The 21,874-nt window shown below is 47.2% G+C and overlaps 1 protein-coding gene across 1 annotated transcript; it reads left to right on the plus strand.

Annotated features, from left to right (window-relative positions):
• The first annotated feature begins 2,226 nt into the window (after positions 1-2,226).
• On the plus strand, positions 2,227-20,326 carry LOC120036274 (lysM and putative peptidoglycan-binding domain-containing protein 2-like). The gene is made up of 3 exons (XM_038982752.1): positions 2,227-2,776; positions 3,811-4,157; positions 19,559-20,326. Exons 1-3 carry the CDS (start codon positions 2,525-2,527, stop codon positions 19,608-19,610), a joined length of 651 nt encoding a protein of 216 aa, XP_038838680.1. The 5' UTR covers positions 2,227-2,524; the 3' UTR covers positions 19,611-20,326.
• Positions 20,327-21,874: the final 1,548 nt, after the last annotated feature.

Here is a 21,874-nt window from a genome sequence, read left to right on the forward strand (position 1 = left end):
CCCAAACCACCATCCACTCCTCTCTATGAGAGACTCTCCCAAACCACCATCCACTCCTCTCTATGAGAGACTCTCCCAAACCACCATCCACTCCTCTCTATGAGAGACTCTCCCAAACCACCGTCCACTCCTCTATGAGAGACTCTCCCAAACCACCGTCCACTCCTCTCTATGAGAGACTCTCCCAAACCACCATCCACTCCTCTCTATGAGAGACTCTCCCAAACCACCATCCACTCCTCTCTATGAGAGACTCTCCCAAAACACTCTCCCAAACCACCATCCACTCTCTCTATGAGAGACTCTCCCAAACCACCATCCACTCCTCTCTATGAGAGACTCTCCCAAACCACCATCCACTCCTCTATGAGAGACTCTCCCAAAACCACCAGTCCACTCCTCTATGAGAGGACTCTCCCAAACCACCATCCACTCCTCTCTATGAGAGACTCTCCCAAACCACCATCCACTCCTCTATGAGAGACTCTCCCAAACACCATCCACTCCTCTCTATGAGAGACTCTCCCAAACCACCATCCACTCCTCTATGAGAGACTCTCCCAAACCACCACCCACTCCTCTCTATGAGAGACTCTCCCAAACCACCATCCACTCCTCTCTATGAGAGACTCTCCCAAACCACCGTCCACTCCTCTATGAGAGACTCTCCCAAACCACCATCCACTCCTCTATGAGAGACTCTCCCAAACCACCATCCACTCCTCTATGAGAGACTCTCCCAAACCACCATCCACTCCTCTCTATGAGAGACTCTCCCAAACCACCATCCACTCCTCTATGAGAGACTCTCCCAAACCACCGTCCACTCCTCTATGAGAGACTCTGAGACTCTCCCAAACCACCATCCACTCCTCTCTATGAGAGACTCTCCCAAACCACCATCCACTCCTCTCTATGAGAGACTCTCCCAAACCACCGTCCACTCCTCTATGAGAGACTCTCCCAAACCACCATCCACTCCTCTCTATGAGAGACTCTCCCAAACCACCATCCACTCCTCTCTATGAGAGACTCTCCCAAACCACCATCCACTCCTCTCTATGAGAGACTCTCCCAAACCACCATCCACTCCTCTCTATGAGAGACTCTCCCAAACCACCTTCCACTCCTCTCTATGAGAGACTCTCCCAAACCACCATCCACTCCTCTCTATGAGAGACTCTCCCAAACCCCCATCCACTCCTCTCTATGAGAGACTCTCCCAAACCACCATCCACTCCTCTCTATGAGAGACTCTCCCAAACCACCATCCACTCCTCTCTATGAGAGACTCTCCCAAACCACCATCCACTCCTCTCTATGAGAGACTCTCCCAAACCACCGTCCACTCCTCTCTATGAGAGACTCTCCCAAACCACCGTCCACTCCTCTCTATGAGAGACTCTCCCAAACCACCGTCCACTCCTCTCTATGAGAGACTCTCCCAAACCACTGTCCACTCCTCTCTATGAGAGACTCTCCCAAACCACCGTCCACTCCTCTCTATGAGAGACTCTCCCAAACCACCATCCACTCCTCTATGAGAGACTCTCCCAAACCACCGTCCACTCCTCTCTATGAGAGACTCTCCCAAACCACCATCCACTCCTCTATGAGAGACTCTCCCAAACCACCATCCACTCCTCTATGAGAGACTCTCCCAAACCACCGTCCACTCCTCTATGAGAGACTCTCCCAAACCACCATCCACTCCTCTCTATGAGAGACTCTCCCAAACCACCGTCCACTCCTCTATGAGAGACTCTCCCAAACCACCATCCACTCCTCTATGAGAGACTCTCCCAAACCACCATCCACTCCTCTATGAGAGACTCTCCCAAACCACCATCCACTCCTCTCTATGAGAGACTCTCCTAAACCACCATCAACTCCTCTCTATGAGAGACTCTCCTAAACCACCATCCACTCCTCTCTATGAGAGACTCTCCCAAACCACCATCCACTCCTCTCTATGAGAGACTCTCCCAAACCACCGTCCACTCCTCTCTATGAGAGACTCTCCCAAACCACCATCCACTCCTCTCTATGAGAGACTCTCCCAAACCACAGTAGACTGACATTTCTTTAATCAGATAGGCCTACTGTAAAACAACATCTGCATGTTTGGGCCCTAGCTGGCAGTATGCCAAAACTGTGCTCTCAAATGACACTGGTGACGTCACAGGCTTGGAGCGGCGAAAACACGCTGGAGTGCGTATCCAATTGCATTGCCCCAAATTCACACCGAGCGTACGTTTTTTTTTTACGTCTGCAACGTAAGTAAGTAACGACTGTCTGTGAGTGTCTGTCTGTCTGTCTGTGGCACCAAATAGCGAACGGCTCGGTTTTGCCTGACCTGAAATATGCCACATTCACACAGGATCGACATGTGTCACCAAACTAGAAATGGCAATCTTCCCGCAGCCTGACTGAGTAAGCTAGCCAGCCACTTGGCTACCTCCTAGCCCAGGTTAGCTGAGTGCAGTCGGCGCATCACGAACCAACCAGCAGCTACCGAGAGAAGATGGCGGAGTACTCGCCTGTCCTGCCGATGAGGGATGGTGGAGCGAGGTTTGGTATCGGACAGCCCATCTTTCCCCGGTCCCGGTCCGGTTCAGAATCCGATAGTGAACTGTCTCAGAGTCTGGCCCGAACCAAGATCCGGTCTTACGGGAGTACGGCTAGCGTCGCGGCTTCTCTCGGCGAGAAATACATAGAGCATCGGGTCACAGACAGCGACACTTTGCAGGGCATATCCCTCAAATACGAAGTAACGGTAAGGTTATTACCGGCACACACACACGTCTTGTGTGAATGTCTTGTGTGTTATGGTTGTGGATATTAAAATGTGAAATCTCATTCACCGCGCATTTGTTTTCATCAACTGTCATGCATGCGAGCATTTTTTGGGACCACCTATTTGCTACGCTGTCATATCATGGTCGCGAGTATAATAAAACCAGGGCTTGCAAGATTGAACTAGCATAGACCTACTACACGATTCAATTATTCTTAGATCCAAACATTTATGACTTTATGACTCTCATGATACCTGAATGCAACGGACGGACTGGGCAGGCTTCGACCCAGAAACTTCAGTATCAGATTTCATCCCATTCAAGGCCTGAGCGTTGCGTCCCTGCTCCACATTAGCTACATTGTCACATTGTTGCATTAACAACATGGTCATCATGACTCATAACAGAATGTGCTACAGTGTAGCACTGTTGGCTACTGTCTCCATACCTGTAGGACACCAGTGCAATAGAGTACTGGAACAAACAGGTTACACAAAGGGTCTTGTGTGAGCAACTTCAGCCACGTGCAGTGTTTGGCAGTCATCATTCCCATCTCTGTAGCTCACTGTCACTGATGACCATTGTGGACTACTCCAGTCCTGAAGGAGCACAGTGTGCTGGTTTTCCTTTCATCTGGTGTGTTAGTGTTGTGGTGAAACAAACGCTTGCACACACTGTCCCTCCAGGACTGGAGTAGCCCATCCCTGCCCTAGGGGCTTCTAGGAGTGTCTGTCTTCCTGACAGACAATGTACTTCCTGACAGAGTACATTGCTCATCTCTCACTCAATAACAACATGTGTTACTACCTACATTTCTATCAGTATTGATACTGTTGTTACTGCCTTGTTATTACAATCTTGTTAGTATTTCTATTTATGTTATGACTGCTTTGTGACTGCAGTTATTAATACTGATGTTATTGCTTTGTTAACCTGTTATTAATACTGTTATTGTTTTGTTATACCATGTTATTAATGTGTTATAATCGTTATGTCACGTATATGATTCCAGATGGAGCAGATCAAGAGGACTAACAAGCTGTTCAGTAACGACTGTATCTTCCTGCGTAACACCCTCAACATCCCTGTGGTCTCAGAGACCTTCAACGGCCTGTCTCTAGAGTCCCCCGACGGAGATCCCCAGCACCAGGACTACAACCCCCTGTGTGTGGGGCAGGACAGGGACACTGAGGAGGGCCCCTCGCCGCCTCCGGCCCCTGGGCCTGGGGATAAGGACAGTAGTAGTTATAAACGGCCCCAGCCAGAAGAGCTGTCGGCTCAAGACTTCCTGCACAGACTGGACTTGCAGATTAAACAGTCTAAGCAGGCAGCACGCAGGCTCAAAGAAGAGGAAGTGAGGTAAGAGTTGGAATACGCCAATGTGGTGATAGCCAGTCACATGGGTTTCGTCCAAAATGGCACCTTAGTCCATATTTAGTACATTACTTTTTGAACAGGGCCTATTTATTTATTTTTATTTAAGCTTTATTTAACTCGGCAAGTCAGTTAATTAAGAACAGATTCTTATTTACAATGACGGCCTACCCCGGCCAAACCCCATGGACAACGCTGGGCCAATTTTGCGCCGCCCTATGGGACTCCCAATCACGGCCGGTTGTGACACAGCCTGGAATCGAACCAGGGTCTGTAGTGACGCCTCCAGCACTTAGACCGCTGCGCCACTCGGGAGCCTATAGTGCTCTACTTTTGACCATAGCCCTATGTTCGGAATAGGGTGCCATTTGAAATAGTGCACTATATAGGTAATAGTGTTCAATGTCAGATTTGCCCCTGGCACACTCAGTGAACCACATTGAACTGAACAACTGAGTTGACAACCATTCACCTTATCCCTTCTGCATACCACAGGACGTGTTCGCCCGCTAAGATAAAACCAATCAGCTTAGGGTAGGTAACACAAATCCTCAAGTCTAACGAAGTGGTAGGAGCTAGCAGTGGTTTTCAGACTAGAAATTCAGACTAGCAGTTGTCCTTTAGCCAACTCTTGTCTTAGTTAAAAGTTGCTTTGTCCAGGCGCATCACTCAAACCAGCAGTCAAATCAGCAGACTGCCTGTGAGCGAGACGTCGAATCAGAAAGCTGCCTGTGGAAGTGTGACGTCCTGCTTACACAGATGCAGGTGACGGATGCCTGTCGGATTCTGAGTTCCCACTGGCCAGTGCCCTTCTCTCCTGGCCTGCGATTGGCTGCTAGTCATAAATGTTGAGTCATGCAGACTTCCTGCCAAACTGTGGGTGGTGAGGGGCTGAGATCAGGTGTGTGTGTGTGTGAGAGACAGTGAGTGAGTGTGCGCGTAGGAGGCTGAGAGCAGAAGATGTTGTCACTGCAGATGCATTCCCCCTGCGTGTGTGTACTGATGCGTCAGGAGAGAGAGATGTCCATCCACAGTGTCTTGGTCTGATCCCTGGCCACCTGACTCAGTACAGCCTATCTGTTAAACCTCTATTACTGCTCAGATTACATTCCAAACGGATGACGTTACACGACTGAGAGACAAGCAAACAACAAGCAATGACATGTTTTGTTTTTGCAGAGTAGTTTGTAGATCCAAGACTGAGAAAGAGAGGAAGAGTGAGATAGAAAGGGAAGACTGAAAGAGGGAGGGAGGGAGAAGTCCTCCACCTATTCAACCATTTCAGATTTCAGGAGTCTAGTGGAGTAGGGGCCGTCTAGGGGAGTAGGGTCTCTCTAGGGGAGTAGGGGCCGTCTAGGGGAGTAGGGGCCGTCTAGGGGAGTAGGGGCCGTCTAGGGGAGTAGGGTCTCTCTAGGGGAGTAGGGTCTCTCTAGGGGAGTAGGGTCTCTCTAGGGGAGTAGGGTCTCTCTAGGGGAGTAGGGGCCGTCTAGGGGAGTAGGGGCCGTCTAGGGGAGTAGGGGCCGTCTAGGGGAGTAGGGGCCGTCTAGGGGAGTAGGGTCTCTCTAGGGGAGTAGGGTCTCTCTAGGGGAGTAGGGTCTCTAGGGGAGTAGGGGCCGTCTAGTGGAGTAGGGGCCGTCTAGTGGAGTAGGGGCCGTCTAGTGGAGTAGGGTCTCTCTAAGGGAGTAGGGTCTCTCTAGGGGAGTAGGGTCTCTCTAGGGGAGTAGGGTCTCTCTAGGGGAGTAGGGTCTCTAGGGGAGTAGGGGCCGTCTAGGGGAGTAGGGTCCGTCTAGGGGAGTAGGGTCTCTCTAGGGGAGTAGGGTCTCTCTAGGGGAGTAGGGTCTCTCTAGGGGAGTAGGGTCTCTCTAGGGGAGTAGGGTCTCTCTAGGGGAGTAGGGTCTCTCTAGTGGAGTAGGGGCCGTCTAGTGGAGTAGGGGCCGTCTAGGGGAGTAGGGTCTCTCTAGGGGAGTAGGGTCTCTCTAGGGGAGTGGGGTCTCTCTAGGGGAGTAGGGTCTCTCTAGGGGAGTAGGGTCTCTAGGGGAGTGGGGTCTCTAGTGGAGTAGGGTCTCTAGGGGAGTAGGGTCTCTCTAGGGGAGTAGGGTCTCTCTAGGGGAGTAGGGTCTCTCTAGGGGAGTGGGGTCTCTCTAGGGGAGTGGGGTCTCTCTAGGGGAGTAGGGTCTCTCTAGGGGAGTAGGGTCTCTAGGGGAGTGGGGTCTCTAGGGGAGTAGGGTCTCTAGGGGAGTAGGGTCTCTCTAGGGGAGTAGGGTCTCTAGGGGAGTAGGGTCTCTAGGGGAGTAGGGTCTCTCTAGGGGAGTAGGGGCCGCCTAGGGGAGTAGGGTCTCTCTAGTGGAGTAGGGGCCGTCTAGGGGAGTAGGGGCCGTCTAGGGGAGTAGGGTCTCTCTAGGGGAGTAGGGTCTCTCTAGGGGAGTAGGGTCTCTCTAGTGGAGTAGGGTCTCTCTAGGGGAGTAGGGTCTCTCTAGGGGAGTAGGGTCTCTCTAGGGGAGTAGGGTCTCTCTAGGGGAGTAGGGTCTCTCTAGTGGAGTAGGGTCTCTCTAGTGGAGTAGGGTCTCTCTAGGGGAGTAGGGTCTCTCTAGGGGAGTAGGGTCTCTCTAGGGGAGTAGGGTCTCTCTAGTGGAGTAGGGTCTCTCTAGTGGAGTAGGGTCCGTCTAGGGGAGTAGGGGCCGTCTAGGGGAGTAGGGGCCGTCTAGTGGAGTAGGTGCCGTCTAGTGGAGTAGGTGCCGTCTAGGGGAGTAGGGGCCGTCTAGGGGAGTAGGTGCCGTCTAGGGGAGTAGGGTCTCTCTAGGGGAGTAGGGGCCGTCTAGTGGAGTAGGGGCCGTCTAGTGGAGTAGGTGCCGTCTAGTGGAGTAGGTGCCGTCTAGGGGAGTAGGGGCCGTCTAGGGGAGTAGGGGCCGTCTAGGGGAGTAGGGTCTCTCTAGGGGAGTAGGGGCCGTCTAGTGGAGTAGGGGCCGTCTAGTGGAGTAGGTGCCGTCTAGGGGAGTAGGGTCTCTCTAAGGGAGTAGGGGCCGTCTAGGGGAGTAGGTGCCGTCTAGTGGAGTAGGGGCCGTCTAGTGGAGTAGGGTCTCTCTAAGGGAGTAGGGTCTCTCTAAGGGAGTAGGGGCCGTCTAGGGGAGTAGGGGCCGTCTAGTGGAGTAGGGTCTCTCTAAGGGAGTAGGGGCCGTCTAGTGGAGTAGGGTCTCTCTAAGGGAGTAGGGTCTCTAGTGGAGTAGGGTCTCTCTAAGGGAGTAGGTGCCGTCTAGTGGAGTAGGGTCTCTCTAAGGGAGTAGGGGCCGTCTAGGGGAGTAGGGTCTCTCTAAGGGAGTAGGTGCCGTCTAGTGGAGTAGGGTCTCTCTAAGGGAGTAGGGGCCGTCTAGGGGAGTAGGTGCCGTCTAGTGGAGTAGGGTCTCTCTAAGGGAGTAGGGGCCGTCTAGGGGAGTAGGGTCTCTCTAAGGGAGTAGGTGCCGTCTAGTGGAGTAGGGTCTCTCTAAGGGAGTAGGGGCCGTCTAGGGGAGTAGGGGCCGTCTAGGGGAGTAGGGTCTCTAGGGGAGTAGGGTCCGTCTAGTGGAGTAGGTGCCGTCTAGGGGAGTAGGGGCCCTCTAGGGGAGTAGGGGCCGTCTAGGGGAGTGGGGTCTCTCTAGGGGAGTAGGGTCTCTCTAGGGGAGTAGGGGCCGTCTAGTGGAGTAGGGTCTCTAGGGGAGTGGGGTCTATTTGGAATTCAGCATAAGTCAGGCCTGAGCTTGTCTCGCTGACTATGCGTGCTGAGACACAGTCACGTCTGTGAAGATCGGCAAGTTGACTGGCATGTGCACACTAATGCACGCACTCTCCACACACACACACACACACACACACACACATACTATTTAAGTTAGAGGAACTGCCAAGTCAGTCCTGAGTCACGCTGGCAGTAACTGCGCTCTCTCCCTGGCTAGGCCAGGGGCTGCATCCACAAAGTGTCTCAGAGTAGGAGTGGTGATCTAGGATCAGTTTAGCCTTTTAGATCACAAGGAATAAGGCTTACCATATACCATATATACCATCTTTCCGTCTGTTTGAGCACAACGTTTTTTCTTCGGTAGCTGAAGTCTACGATCCTTCGTTGGTGATTGGTCAACAGTGCGGATTCTTCAATTAAGTGTTTGTTGTCATTCGACGGCAACTAGTTTTCATTCACATTTTGTTCACTTGAGAAATACTGTACCAGATAATACTGTATCTTAGTTAGATGTAAAATTGCGTGACTGAGACCTCGGCAAAAACGTCAACTAAGAAATCTGTAATTCATTTTATCTTAGATTAATTTAGACTATTTTGAGGAACTGTACTTGCTGCTACAGTGTCTCAAGAGGGACAAACGGTAATATTGATGCTTTTCTTGTTTTTAAAGCGAAGGTATTTTAAGGGAGTATGCAAAAACAGACGTTCACTTGGCTTAGCTGAATTCTGCTAGGAGCAAACTCAACCTATGTATGTGGACGCCTTTAGATTGCCTGTAGAGGGGAAACTAACCCTACAGCACCACGCCTACTCTGAGAACGTTGATACCTACGTCCCCAGAGGCTTGATACCTACGTCCCCGGAGGGTTGATACCTACTTCCCCAGAGGGTTGATACCTACGTCCCCAGAGGGTTGATACCTACGTCCCCGGAGGGTTGATGCCTACGTCCCCGGAGGGTTGATGCCTACGTCCCCGGAGGGCTGACGCCTACGGCCCCGGAGGGCTGACGCCTACGGCCCCGGAGGGCTGACGCCTACGGCCCCGGAGGGCTGACGCCTACGTCCCCGGAGGGCTGACGCCTACGTCCCCGGAGGGTTGATGCCTACGTCCCCGGAGGGTTGATGCCTACGTCCCCGGAGGGTTGATGCCTACGTCCCCGGAGGGTTGACGCCTACGTCCCCGGAGGGTTGACGCCTACGTCCCCGGAGGGTTGACGCCTACGTCCCCGGAGGGCTGATGCCTACGTCCCCAGGTCTCTAAGGAGACCATAACCTGATCAACCTACAGCTGGGCAGTATTAGGGTTCAGTGCTCTGTGGTTTAACAGATATGTTACAGGATTTAGAGGAAATGTCATGGTTTCCTTGAAGTGAAACTGGTTTAAACGGGCAATCTGGGATTAGAAAACAACAAGCCGTCACCCTGACACTTGTTTTGGTTAACAGTTGAGGGATGCGGCTGGAGAAATGTAACCACTCTCAAAATGTTTAATACAGAGCTATGGATGAAAGAGAAATACAGTTTTAAATATAGTTTTAATATAGTTTTGAAGCTATGGAGTAAAGCAAGCTTTACATGATCTGAGACTTGGTACTGGAAACTGGGTTAGATGTTCTGCAGCTGAGCACAGTCATAGTTGGTAACAGGCAGTCTGTGCTGTCACTCTGAGACACACACACCTGCTGGTCTAATTGGAATGTGGGTTGCCGTGGTGCCTTATTGAGTCTGAATAATGGATGAACAATGCTCGGGGAGCAGTATGGTGCTCAGGTCACACGGTGCTCAGGTCACAGCAGCAGGCTGACCTAATTACTATTATCTAATAATTAAGGTGATAGAGGCTTCCTCTCCTTGTCACCTCCACCTCTCCTTCCTGTCTACCTCTCCTTCCTGTCTACCTCTCCTTCCTGTCCACCTCTCCTTCCTGTCCACCTCTCCTTCCTGTCCACCTCTCCTTCCTGTCCACCTCTCCTTCCTGTCCACCTCTCCTTCCTGTCCACCTCTCCTTCCTGTCCACCTCTCCTTCCTGTCTACCTCTCCTTCCTGTCTACCTCTCCTTCCTGTCCACCTCTCCTTCCTGTCCACCTCTCCTTCCTGTCCACCTCTCCTTCCTGTCCACCTCTCCTTCCTGTCCACCTCTCCTTCCTGTCCACCTCTCCTTCCTGTCCACCTCTCCTTCCTGTCCACCTCTCCTTCCTGTCCACCTCTCCTTCCTGTCCACCTCTCCTTCCTGTCTACCTCTCCTTCCTGTCTACCTCTCCTTCCTGTCTACCTCTCCTTCCTGTCTACCTCTCCTTCCTGTCCACCTCTCCTTCCTGTCCACCTCTCCTTCCTGTCTACCTCTCCTTCCTGTCCACCTCTCCTTCCTGTCTACCTCTCTTTCCTGTCCACCTCTCCTTCCTGTCCACCTCTCCTTCCTGTCTACCTCTCCTTCCTGTCTACCTCTCCTTCCTGTCTACCTCTCCTTCCTGTCCACCTCTCCTTCCTGTCCACCTCTCCTTCCTGTCCACCTCTCCTTCCTGTCCACCTCTCCTTCCTGTCCACCTCTCCTTCCTGTCTACCTCTCTTTCCTGTCTACCTCTCTTTCCTGTCTACCTCTCTTTCCTGTCTACCTCTCCTTCCTGTCCACCTCTCCTTCCTGTCCACCTCTCCTTCCTGTCTACCTCTCCTTCCTGTCTACCTCTCCTTCCTGTCCACCTCTCCTTCCTGTCCACCTCTCCTTCCTGTCCACCTCTCCTTCCTGTCCACCTCTCCTTCCTGTCCACCTCTCCTTCCTGTCCACTTATCTGAAAACAGTCTAGGGGGAAAATTGCTTGGGTATGAGTTAGAAATGTCGGTATTGGTAATTTGGGGTTTATGGTCCAAGCTCGACTGTAGGCTATTGCGATGCATCCCTATTAGGTCACATAGGAGGCCTCAACCCTCTGCAGACTGATCTATCAGCTAATTATAGATCTGCCAGGAAAGCGAGAGGGAGAGAAGGCGGGGAGTGTGTATCAGGGAAGCAAGGACTAAATGAAGGAGAGGAAAGAGAGTGGGAGAGAAGATGGATGGTGTGAACGAAGGTGGTAAGGAGTGATGGAGAGAAGAAGGAAGGTGCTAAGGAGGGATGGAGAGAAGATGGAAGGTGCTAAGGAGAGATGGAGAGAAGATGGAAGGTGCTAAGGAGAGATGGAGAGAAGATGGAAGGTGCTACGGAGGGATGGAGAGAAGATGAAAGGTGGTAAGGAGGGATGGAGAGAAGATGGAAGGTGCTTTTAAGGAAGGTGGTAAGGAGTGATGGAGAGAAGATGGAAGGTGCTAAGGAGGGATGGAGAGAAGATGGAAGGTGGTAAGGAGGGATGGAGAGAAAATGGAAGGGGTTTTGAGGAAGGTGGTAAGGAGTGATGGAGAGAAGATGGAAGGTGCTAAGTGTATATGACACAGGCGGCTGGTGGCACCTTCATTGGGGAGGACAGGCTCATAGTTATGGCTGGAACAGAATAAATGGAATGGTATCAAACGCATTGTTTCCATGTCTTTGATACCATTCAATATAATCCATTCCATAATTTATTATGAGCCGGCCTCCCCTCACCAGCCTCCTGTGATACCAGAGCCATATCTATATAGCTATGTTTCAGCTGTATGGTACTACAGTACATCCGCCAGCCAAGGACCTGTATGGTTAGTAACAGTATAGTTATCAGTCTGGTTCTGAGGGGTTAGTAACAGTATAGTTATCAGTCTGGTTCTGTGTGGTTCTGTGTGGTTAGTAACAGTATAGTTATCAGTCTGGTTCTGAGGGGTTCTGTGTGGTTAGTAACAGTATAGTTATCAGTCTGGTTCTGTGTGGTTAGTAACAGTATAGTTATCAGTCTGGTTCTGTATGGTTCTGTGTGGTTAGTAACATTATAGTTATCCGTCTGGTTCTGTATGGTTCTGTGTGGTTAGTAACAGTATAGTTATCAGTCTGGTTCTGTATGGTTCTGTGTGGTTAGTAACAGTATAGTTATCAGTCTGGTTCTGTATGGTTCTGTGTGGTTAGTAACATTATAGTTATCCGTCTGGTTCTGTATGGTTCTGTGTGGTTAGTAACATTATAGTTATCCGTCTGGTTCTGTATGGTTCTGTGTGGTTAGTAACATTATAGTTATCAGTCTGGTTCTGTATGGTTCTGTGTGGTTAGTAACATTATAGTTATCCGTCTGGTTCTGTATGGTTCTGTGTGGTTAGTAACAGTATAGTTATCAGTCTGGTTCTGTATGGTTCTGTGTGGTTAGTAACAGTATAGTTATCAGTCAGGTTCTGTATGGTTCTGTGTGGTTAGTAACAGTATAGTTATCAGTCTGGTTCTGTGTGGTTAGTAACATTATAGTTATCAGTCTGGTTCTGTATGGTTCTGTGTGGTTAGTAACAGTATAGTTATCAGTCTGGTTCTGTATGGTTCTGTGTGGTTAGTAACAGTATAGTTATCAGTCTGGTTCTGTATGGTTCTGTGTGGTTAGTAACAGTATAGTTATCAGTATGGTTCTGTGTGGTTAGTAACAGTATAGTTATCAGTCAGGTTCTGTATGGTTCTGTGTGGTTAGTAACAGTGTAGTTATCAGTCTGGTTCTGTATGGTTCTGTATGGTTAGTAACAGTATAGTTATCAGTCTGGTTCTGTGTGGTTAGTAACAGTATAGTTATCAGTCTGGTTCTGTATGGTTCTGTGTGGTTAGTAACATTATAGTTATCCATCTGGTTCTGTATGGTTCTGTGTGGTTAGTAACAGTATAGTTATCAGTCTGGTTCTGTATGGTTCTGTGTGGTTAGTAACAGTATAGTTATCAGTCTGGTTCTGTATGGTTCTGTGTGGTTAGTAACAGTATAGTTATCAGTCTGGTTCTGTGTGGTTAGTAACATTATAGTTATCAGTCTGGTTCTGTATGGTTCTGTGTGGTTAGTAACAGTGTAGTTATCAGTCTGGTTCTGTATGGTTCTGTGTGGTTAGTAACAGTATAGTTATCAGTCAGGTTCTGTATGGTTCTGTGTGGTTAGTAACAGTATAGTTATCAGTCTGGTTCTGTGTGGTTAGTAACATTATAGTTATCAGTCAGGTTCTGTATGGTTCTGTGTGGTTAGTAACAGTGTAGTTATCAGTCTGGTTCTGTATCGTTCTGTATGGTTAGTAACAGTATAGTTATCAGTCTGGTACTGTGTGGTTAGTAACAGTATAGTTATCAGTCTGGTTCTGTGTGGTTAGTAACATTATAGTTATCCGTCTGGTTCTGTATAGTTCTGTGTGGTTAGTAACAGTATAGTTATCAGTCAGGTTCTGTATGGTTCTGTGTGGTTAGTAACAGTATAGTTATCAGTCTGGTTCTGTGTGGTTAGTAACAGTATAGTTATCAGTCTGGTTCTGTATGGTTCTGTGTGGTTAGTAACAGTGTAGTTATCAGTCTGGTTCTGTATGGTTCTGTATGGTTAGTACCAGTATAGTTATCAGTCTGGTTCTGTATGGTTCTGTGTGGTTAGTAACAGTATAGTTATCAGTCTGGTTCTGTGTGGTTAGTAACATTATAGTTATCAGTCTGGTTCTGTATGGTTCTGTGTGGTTAGTAACAGTGTAGTTATCAGTCTGGTTCTGTATGGTTCTGTATGGTTAGTACCAGTATAGTTATCAGTCTGGTTCTGTATGGTTCTGTGTGGTTAGTAACAGTATAGTTATCAGTCTGGTTCTGTGTGGTTAGTAACAGTATAGTTATCAGTCTGGTTCTGTGTGGTTAGTAACAGTATAGTTATCAGTCTGGTTCTGTGTGGTTAGTAACAGTATAGTTATCAGTCTGGTTCTGTGTGGTTAGTAACAGTATAGGTATCAGTCTGGTTCTGTATGGTTAGTAACAGTATAGTTATCAGTCTGGTTCTGTGTGGTTAGTAACATTATAGTTATCAGTCTGGTTCTGTATGGTTAGTAACAGTATAGTTATCAGTCTGGTTCTGTGTGGTTAGTAACAGTATAGTTATCAGTCTGGTTCTGTGTGGTTAGTAACAGTATAGTTATCAGTCTGGTTCTGTGTGGTTAGTAACAGTATAGTTATCAGTCTGGTTCTGTATGGTTCTGTGTGGTTAGTAACAGTATTGTTATCAGCCTGGTTCTGTGTGGTTAGTAACAGTTTAGTTATCAGTCTGGTTCTGTGTGGTTAGTAACAGTATAGGTATCAGTCTGGTTCTGTATGGTTAGTAACAGTATAGGTATCAGTCTGGTTCTGTGTGGTTAGTAACAGTATAGTTATCAGTCTGGTTCTGTGTGGTTAGTAACAGTATAGTTATCAGTCTGGTTCTGTATGGTTCTGTGTGGTTAGTAACAGTATAGTTATCAGTCTGGTTCTGTGTGGTTAGTAACAGTATAGTTATCAGTCTGGTTCTGTATGGTTCTGTGTGGTTAGTAACAGTATAGTTATCAGTCTGGTTCTGTATGGTTCTGTGTGGTTAGTAACAGTATAGTTATCAGTCTGGTTCTGTGTGGTTAGTAACAGTATAGTTATCAGTCTGGTTCTGTGTGGTTAGTAACAGTATAGTTATCAGTCTGGTTCTGTATGGTTCTGTGTGGTTAGTAACAGTATAGTTATCAGTCTGGTTCTGTATGGTTCTGTGTGGTTAGTAACAGTATAGTTATCAGTCTGGTTCTGTATGGTTCTGTGTGGTTAGTAACAGTATAGTCATCAGTCTGGTTCTGTATGGTTCTGTGTGGTTAGTAACAGTATAGTTATCCATCTGGTTCTGTATGGTTCTGTGTGGTTAGTAACAGTATAGTTATCAGTCTGGTTCTGTGTGGTTAGTAACAGTATAGTTATCAGTCTGGTTCTGTGTGGTTAGTAACAGTATAGTTATCAGTATGGTTCTGTGTGGTTAGTGACAGTATAGTTATCAGTCTGGTTCTGTATGGTTCTGTGTGGTTAGTAACAGTATAGTTATCAGTCTGGTTCTGTGTGGTTAGTAACAGTATAGTTATCAGTCTGGTTCTGTGTGGTTAGTAACAGTATAGTTATCAGTCTGGTTCTGTATGGTTCTGTGTGGTTAGTAACAGTATAGTTATCAGTCTGGTTCTGTATGGTTAGTAACAGTATAGTTATCAGTCTGGTTCTGTATGGTTCTGTGTGGTTAGTAACAGTATAGTTATCAGTCTGGTTCTGTATGGTTCTGTGTGGTTAGTAACAGTATAGTTATCAGTCTGGTTCTGTGTGGTTAGTAACATTATAGTTATCAGTCTGGTTCTGTATGGTTCTGTGTGGTTAGTAACAGTATAGTTATCAGTCTGGTTCTGGCACCAGGTCTATGTTTACTCTGGCGTCTGTGAGGAAACAGGAGCGTGCCTCTTGTTGGAGCAAACACACTGTATGACTAGGGTTTGAGTCTGACACACACACACACCCACACACACACACACACACACACACACACACACACACACACACACACATTCACATACACATACACATATATATATCTGAGATGGCTTTAGTTAGCAAACACCCAGCTTATAGGGTGTGTCTATATGCAAATAGAGGGAATTGACTGGATGTTATGTTAGGGTGTGTTGATGACTTGCGTGTGTTATTTAGTTGTATTTGTCATATGTACAGAATACACATGGTATACACCGTCCAATTACATGCTTACCAGCAGGTGCTTTCTGGACGATGCAACAACAATAAGAAATGATAAAATATGAAAATAGGAACATAAAGTAAATGTCTCAGTAGAATAAACATGTTAACATCACTATAATACAGGAAGTGATCATTTATAGTCCAATATTTACGTGTTTTGAGGATTGTGGGGGCAAGTGTTTAAATTATGCAGTATTTAGCAATAATAACAGTCTGGTGGCAGCAGTTGTGATGTGTGTGTGTCTGTGTGTGTGTGGATGAGTGTATATCTGTGTGTGTGTGGATGAGTGTATATCTGTGTGTGGGTGTGTGGATGAGTGTATATCTGTGTGTGTGTGTGTGTGTGTGTGTGTATCTCTGTGTGTATGAGTGTATATCTCTGTGTGTGTGTGTGTGTATATCTGTGTGGATGAGTGTATCTGTGGGTGTGTGTGTGTGGATGAGTATATATCAGTGTGATTGTGGATGAGTGTATATCAGTGTGATTGTGGATGAGTGTATAACAGTGTGAGTGTGGATGAGTGTATATCAGTGTGATTGTGGATGAGTGTATATCAGTGTGATTGTGGATGAGTGTATATCAGTGTGATTGTGGATGAGTGTATATCAGTGTGATTGTGGATGAGTGTATATCAGTGTGAGTGTGGATGAGTGTAGATCAGTGTGAGTGTGGATGAGTGTAGATCAGTGTGATTGTGGATGAGTGTATATCAGTGTGATTGTGGATGAGTGTATATCAGTGTGATTGTGGATGAGTGTAGATCAGTGAGAATGTGGATGAGTGTATATCAGTGTGAGTGTGGATGAGTGTATATCAGTGTGAGTGTGGATGAGTGTATATCAGTGTGATTGTGGATGAGTGTATATCTGTGTGAGTGTGGATGAGTGTATATCAGTGTGAGTGTGGATGAGTGTAGATCAGTGTGATTGTGGATGAGTGTATATCTGTGTGAGTGTGGATGAGTGTATATCAGTGTGAGTGTGGATGAGTGTAGATCAGTGTGAGTGTGGATGAGTGTAGATCAGTGTGAGTGTGGATGAGTGTAGATCAGTGTGATTGTGGATGAGTGTAGATCAGTGTGATTGTGGATGAGTGTAGATCAGTGTGAGTGTGGATGAGTGTATATCAGTGTGAGTGTGGATGAGTGTATATCAGTGTGAGTGTGGATGAGTGTATATCAGTGTGAGTGTGGATGAGTGTATATCTGTGTGAGTGTGGATGAGTGTATATCAGTGTGAGTGTGGATGAGTGTATATCAGTGTGAGTGTGGATGAGTGTAGATCAGTGTGATTGTGGATGAGTGTATATCAGTGTGAGTGTGGATGAGTGTATAACAGTGTGAGTGTGGATGAGTGTATATCAGTGTGAGTGTGGATGAGTGTATATCAGTGTGAGTGTGGATGAGTGTAGATCAGTGTGATTGTGGATGAGTGTATATCAGTGTGATTGTGGATGAGTGTATATCTGTGTGAGTGTGGATGAGTGTAGATCAGTGTGAGTGTGGATGAGTGTAGATCAGTGTGAGTGTGGATGAGTGTATAACAGTGTGAGTGTGGATGAGTGTATAACAGTGTGAGTGTGGATGAGTGTAGATCAGTGTGAGTGTGGATGAGTGTATAACAGTGTGAGTGTGGATGAGTGTATATCAGTGTGAGTGTGGATGAGTGTATATCAGTGTGAGTGTGGATGAGTGTATATCAGTGTGATTGTGGATGAGTGTATATCTGTGTGAGTGTGGATGAGTGTATATCAGTGTGAGTGTGGATGAGTGTATATCAGTGTGAGTGTGGATGAGTGTAGATCAGTGTGATTGTGGATGAGTGTATATCTGTGTGAGTGTGGATGAGTGTAGATCAGTGTGAGTGTGGATGAGTGTATATCAGTGTGAGTGTGGATGAGTGTGAGTGTGGATGAGTGTAGATGAGTGTGATTGTGGATGAGTGTATAACAGTGTGAGTGTGGATGAGTGTAGATCAGTGTGAGTGTGGATGAGTGTATAACAGTGTGAGTGTGGATGAGTGTATATCAGTGTGAGTGTGGATGAGTGTATATCAGTGTGGGTGGGGATGTGTGTATATACAGTGGGGAGAACAAGTATTTGATACACTGCCGATTTTGCAGGTTTTCCTACTTACAAAGCATGTAGAGGTCTGTAATTTTTTTATCATAGGTACACTTCAACTGTGAGAGGCGGAATCTAAAACAAAAATCCAGAAAATCACATTGTATGATTTTTAAGTAATTAATTTGCATTTTATTGCATGACATAAGTATTTGATCACCTACCAACCAGTAAGAATTCCGGCTCTCACAGACCTGTTAGTTTTTCTTTAAGAAGCCCTCCTGTTCTCCACTCATTACCTGTATTAACTGCACCTGTTTGAACTCGTTACCTGTATAAAAGACACCTGTCCACACACTCAATCAAACAGACTCCAACATCTCCACAATGGCCAAGACCAGAGAGCTGTGTAAGGACATCAGGGATAAAATTGTAGACCTGCACAAGGCTGGGATGGGCTACAGGACAATAGGCAAACAGCTTGGTGAGAAGGCAACAACTGTTGGCGCAATTATTAGAAAATGGAAGAAGTTCAAGATGACTGTCAATCACCCTCGGTCTGGGGCTCCATGCAAGATCTCACCTCGTGGGGCATCAATGATCATGAGGAAGGTGAGGGATCAGCCCAGAACTACACGGCAGGACCTGGTCAATGACCTGAAGAGAGCTGGGACCACAGTCTCAAAGAAAACCATTAGTAACACACTACGCCGTCATGGATTAAAATCCTGCAGCGCACGCAAGGTTCCCCTGCTCAAGCCAGCTTATGTCCAGGACCGTCTGAAGTTTGCCAATGACCATCTGGATGATCCAGAGGAGGAATGGGAGAAGGTCATGTGGTCTGATGAGACAAAAATAGAGCTTTTTGGTCTAAACTCCACTCGCCGTGTTTGGAGGAAGAAGAAAGATGAGTACAACCCCAAGAACACCATCCCAACCGTGAAGCATGGAGGTGGAAACATCATTCTTTGGGATGCTTTTCTGCAAAGGGGACAGGACGACTGCACCGTATTGAGGGGAGGATGGATGGGGCCATGTATCGCGGGATCTTGGCCAACAACCTCCTTCCCTCAGTAAGAGCATTGAAGATGGGTCATGGCTGGGACTTCCAGCATGACAATGACCCGAAACACACAGCCAGGGCAACTAAGGAGTGTCTCAGTAAGAAGCATCTCAAGGTCCTGGAGTGGCCTAGCCAGTGTCCAGACCTGAACCCAATAGAAAATCTTTGGAGGGAGCTGAAAGTCCGTATTGCCCAGCGACAGCCCCGAAACCTGAAGGATCTGGAGAAGGTCTGTATGGAGGAGTGGGCCAAAATCCCTGCTGCAGTGTGTGCAAACCTGGTCAAGAACTACAGGAAACGTATGATCTCTGTAATTGCAAACTAAGGTTTCTGTACCAAATATTAAGTTCTGCTTTTCTGATGTATCAAATACTTATGTCATGCAATAAAATGCTAATTAATTCCTTAAAAATCATACAATATGATTTTCTGGACCTCTACATGCTTTGTAAGTAGGAAAACCTGCAAAATCGGCAGTTCTCCCCACTGTATGTGTGGGACGAGTGTATGTCTGTGTGGATATGAGTGTATATCTGTGTGGGTGTGTGTGGGGTGTGGGATGAGTGTATATCTGTGTGGGTGTGTGTGGGATGAGTGTATGTATATCTGTGTGGATGAGTGTATATCTGTGTGGGATGAGTGTATATCTGTGTGGGTGTGTGTGGGATGAGTGTATGTATATCTGTGTGGGTGTGAGTGTGGATGAGTGTATATCTGGGTGTGTGTGGGATGAGTGTATATCTGTGTGGGTGTGAGTGTGGATGAGTGTATATCTGTGTGGGTGTGTGTGGGATGAGTGTATATCTGTGGGTGTGAGTGTGGATGAGGTGCGGAAAGTCTGCATGTGGTCAGTACAGTTTATGTGTGTGTTGATATGTGTGTGCGTGCTAACGTGTGTGTTCTGTTTGTTCACAGGGACAGTGAAGAGGAATACACACTTCCTGTTTCATCATACCAGGAGATCTAAAGGACACTCGTTTACCTGAAGCCCTGATTAACACCCATCTACCCACAAGTCCACCCATCACTCCTTCCTACCTTTCCCTTCCTCTCTTTTACCAAACCATGACACTGGACGTCATGTCTAAGTGTTTGAACTGAGGATTCATCCTTTGCCTTTTTAATATTAGTATCATTATCATACGTTGTATTATTAGTATTCTTCTGGTTTTGTACTGTTCAACTGCTGTCAATCATCTGAACAGCAGGTAGTCTGTTACTATGACACTCATCCACTCACTACAAGTCTACATGCTGCTGCTGTACAGAATAACCCTCTGGTCTGTGTTTACCACACACACACACACACACATACATACACAGGAAACACACAGGTGTGACTCTGATGATCCAATCCCTCCTAGAATAGCATCAGTCCACTAGATGGATGGATAGATAGATAGATGGAGAAGCCTCCAGTATTACCTCCTCTTCCTCCTCTCCTCTTTTCCTCCTCCTCTAACTCTCCTTCTCCTCTCTTCTTCCTCCTCCTCTCTTCTTCCTCCTCTCCTCCTCTCTTCCTCCTCCTCCGTGTTTGAAACTAGGTTGCGTCCATAAATGCAGCCTATTTATACCCCACATTGTGTGCATCCCAAATGGCTCCCTATTCCCTATGTAGTGCACTACTTTTGACCACGGCCCGTAGGGTTCACTACTTTTGACCAGGGCCCGTAGGGTTCACTACTTTTGACCAGGGCCCGTAGGGTTCACTACTTTTGACCGGGGCCCGTAGGGTTCACTACTTTTGACCAGGGCCCGTAGGGTTCACTACTTTTGACCAGGGCCCGTAGGGTTCACTACTTTTGACCAGGGCCCGTAGGGTTCACTACTTTTGACCAGGGCCCGTAGGGTTCACTACTTTTGACCAGGGCCCGTAGGGTTCACTACTTTTGACCGGGGCCCGTAGGATAGTAGTGCACTACTTTTGACCGGGGCCCGTAGGATAGTAGTGCACTACTTTTGACCGGGGCCCGTAGGATAGTAGTGCACTACTTTTGACCGGGGCCCGTAGGGTTTTGGTCAAGAGTAGTGTAATACATAGACAATGGGGTGCCATTTTAGATGTATCCCTCGACTGAATTCTCACCAGAAGCTGTGGATGGGAGGGGTGGTGAAGCTGTGGATGGGTGGGTGGTGAAGCTGTGGATGGGAGGGGTGGTAAAGCTGTGGATGGGAGGGGTGGTGAAGCTGTGGATGGGAGGGGTGGTGAAGCTGTGGATGGGAGGGGTGGTGAAGCTGTGGATGGGAGGGGTGGTGAAGCTGTGGATGGGAGGGGTGGTGAAGCTGTGGATGGGAGGGGTGGTGAAGCTGTGGATGGGAGGGGTGGTGAAGCCTTTTAAATGTTTTGTTTACCTTTTTAGAAGCATTCATTGGTGACATAAAGGGAAAGCTCTTTTTGAAGTGTGAATGTGCTGTTGTTTTTAAGTGTGTGAAATACTGTACAAATTAAACCATGGCTGAGTTTTAATGTGCTTTTTCTTGATTTTTGAGGATGAATAAATGCAACTTTAAAACAGACTTCTCTTGGTTGCCTAGTTGTTTTTGTTGATGATGAATGTCGTTGTACATTTTACTGAGTTCCGCTCCTCTCGTCTCGTGTGGCATCCTTCCAAATCTCATCTTGTTGACTGGACTATAAGGTGAGAAGCCTGGGCCTCTGGCTACCCGCCCCTCTGATAGTTGAATGTTTCAAGAAAGAAGAGTTGAACATGTTGAACAGCTTCATGTGTTTCCAAAGGATCACAGAGGATAGATGTAACTATACGGAGAATCATCTGGAATGTGACTCAATATTCAAACTTATGCCTTTCTTCATATCTTCTAGTAGCATCAGCTCTCTCTCGATCAATAACCATATTGGCTGAAAATCCTGCCTCTTAATGTCAGGTAGCAACATGAGGAACTACATTGTCTCACACAAAGTTTGTATCCCAAATAGCACCCTATTCCATATTAAGGCCCATAAGGCTCTGGTCTGAAGTAGTGCACTTTATAGGGAATAGGGTGCCATTTGGGATGAAACCTTTGATATTCTCTTTACCGGAGTCAACTACACATATAAAGAAAGGCAATGTTTTAATTGCTTTTACATTTTTGGAAAAAACATCACACATATTTACATTTAAAAATACTTAATTTTGTGTCTCTAGAGTGGTAGTATACATGTTGAATATACTGAGACATATAGAAGGTGGGGACAGATCTAGGATCAGCTTGTCCTCCCACAATCCT

The sequence above is a fragment of the Salvelinus namaycush genome, unplaced genomic scaffold (genome assembly GCF_016432855.1).
Source record: "Salvelinus namaycush isolate Seneca unplaced genomic scaffold, SaNama_1.0 Scaffold1280, whole genome shotgun sequence".
Lineage (NCBI taxonomy): Eukaryota > Metazoa > Chordata > Actinopteri > Salmoniformes > Salmonidae > Salvelinus > Salvelinus namaycush.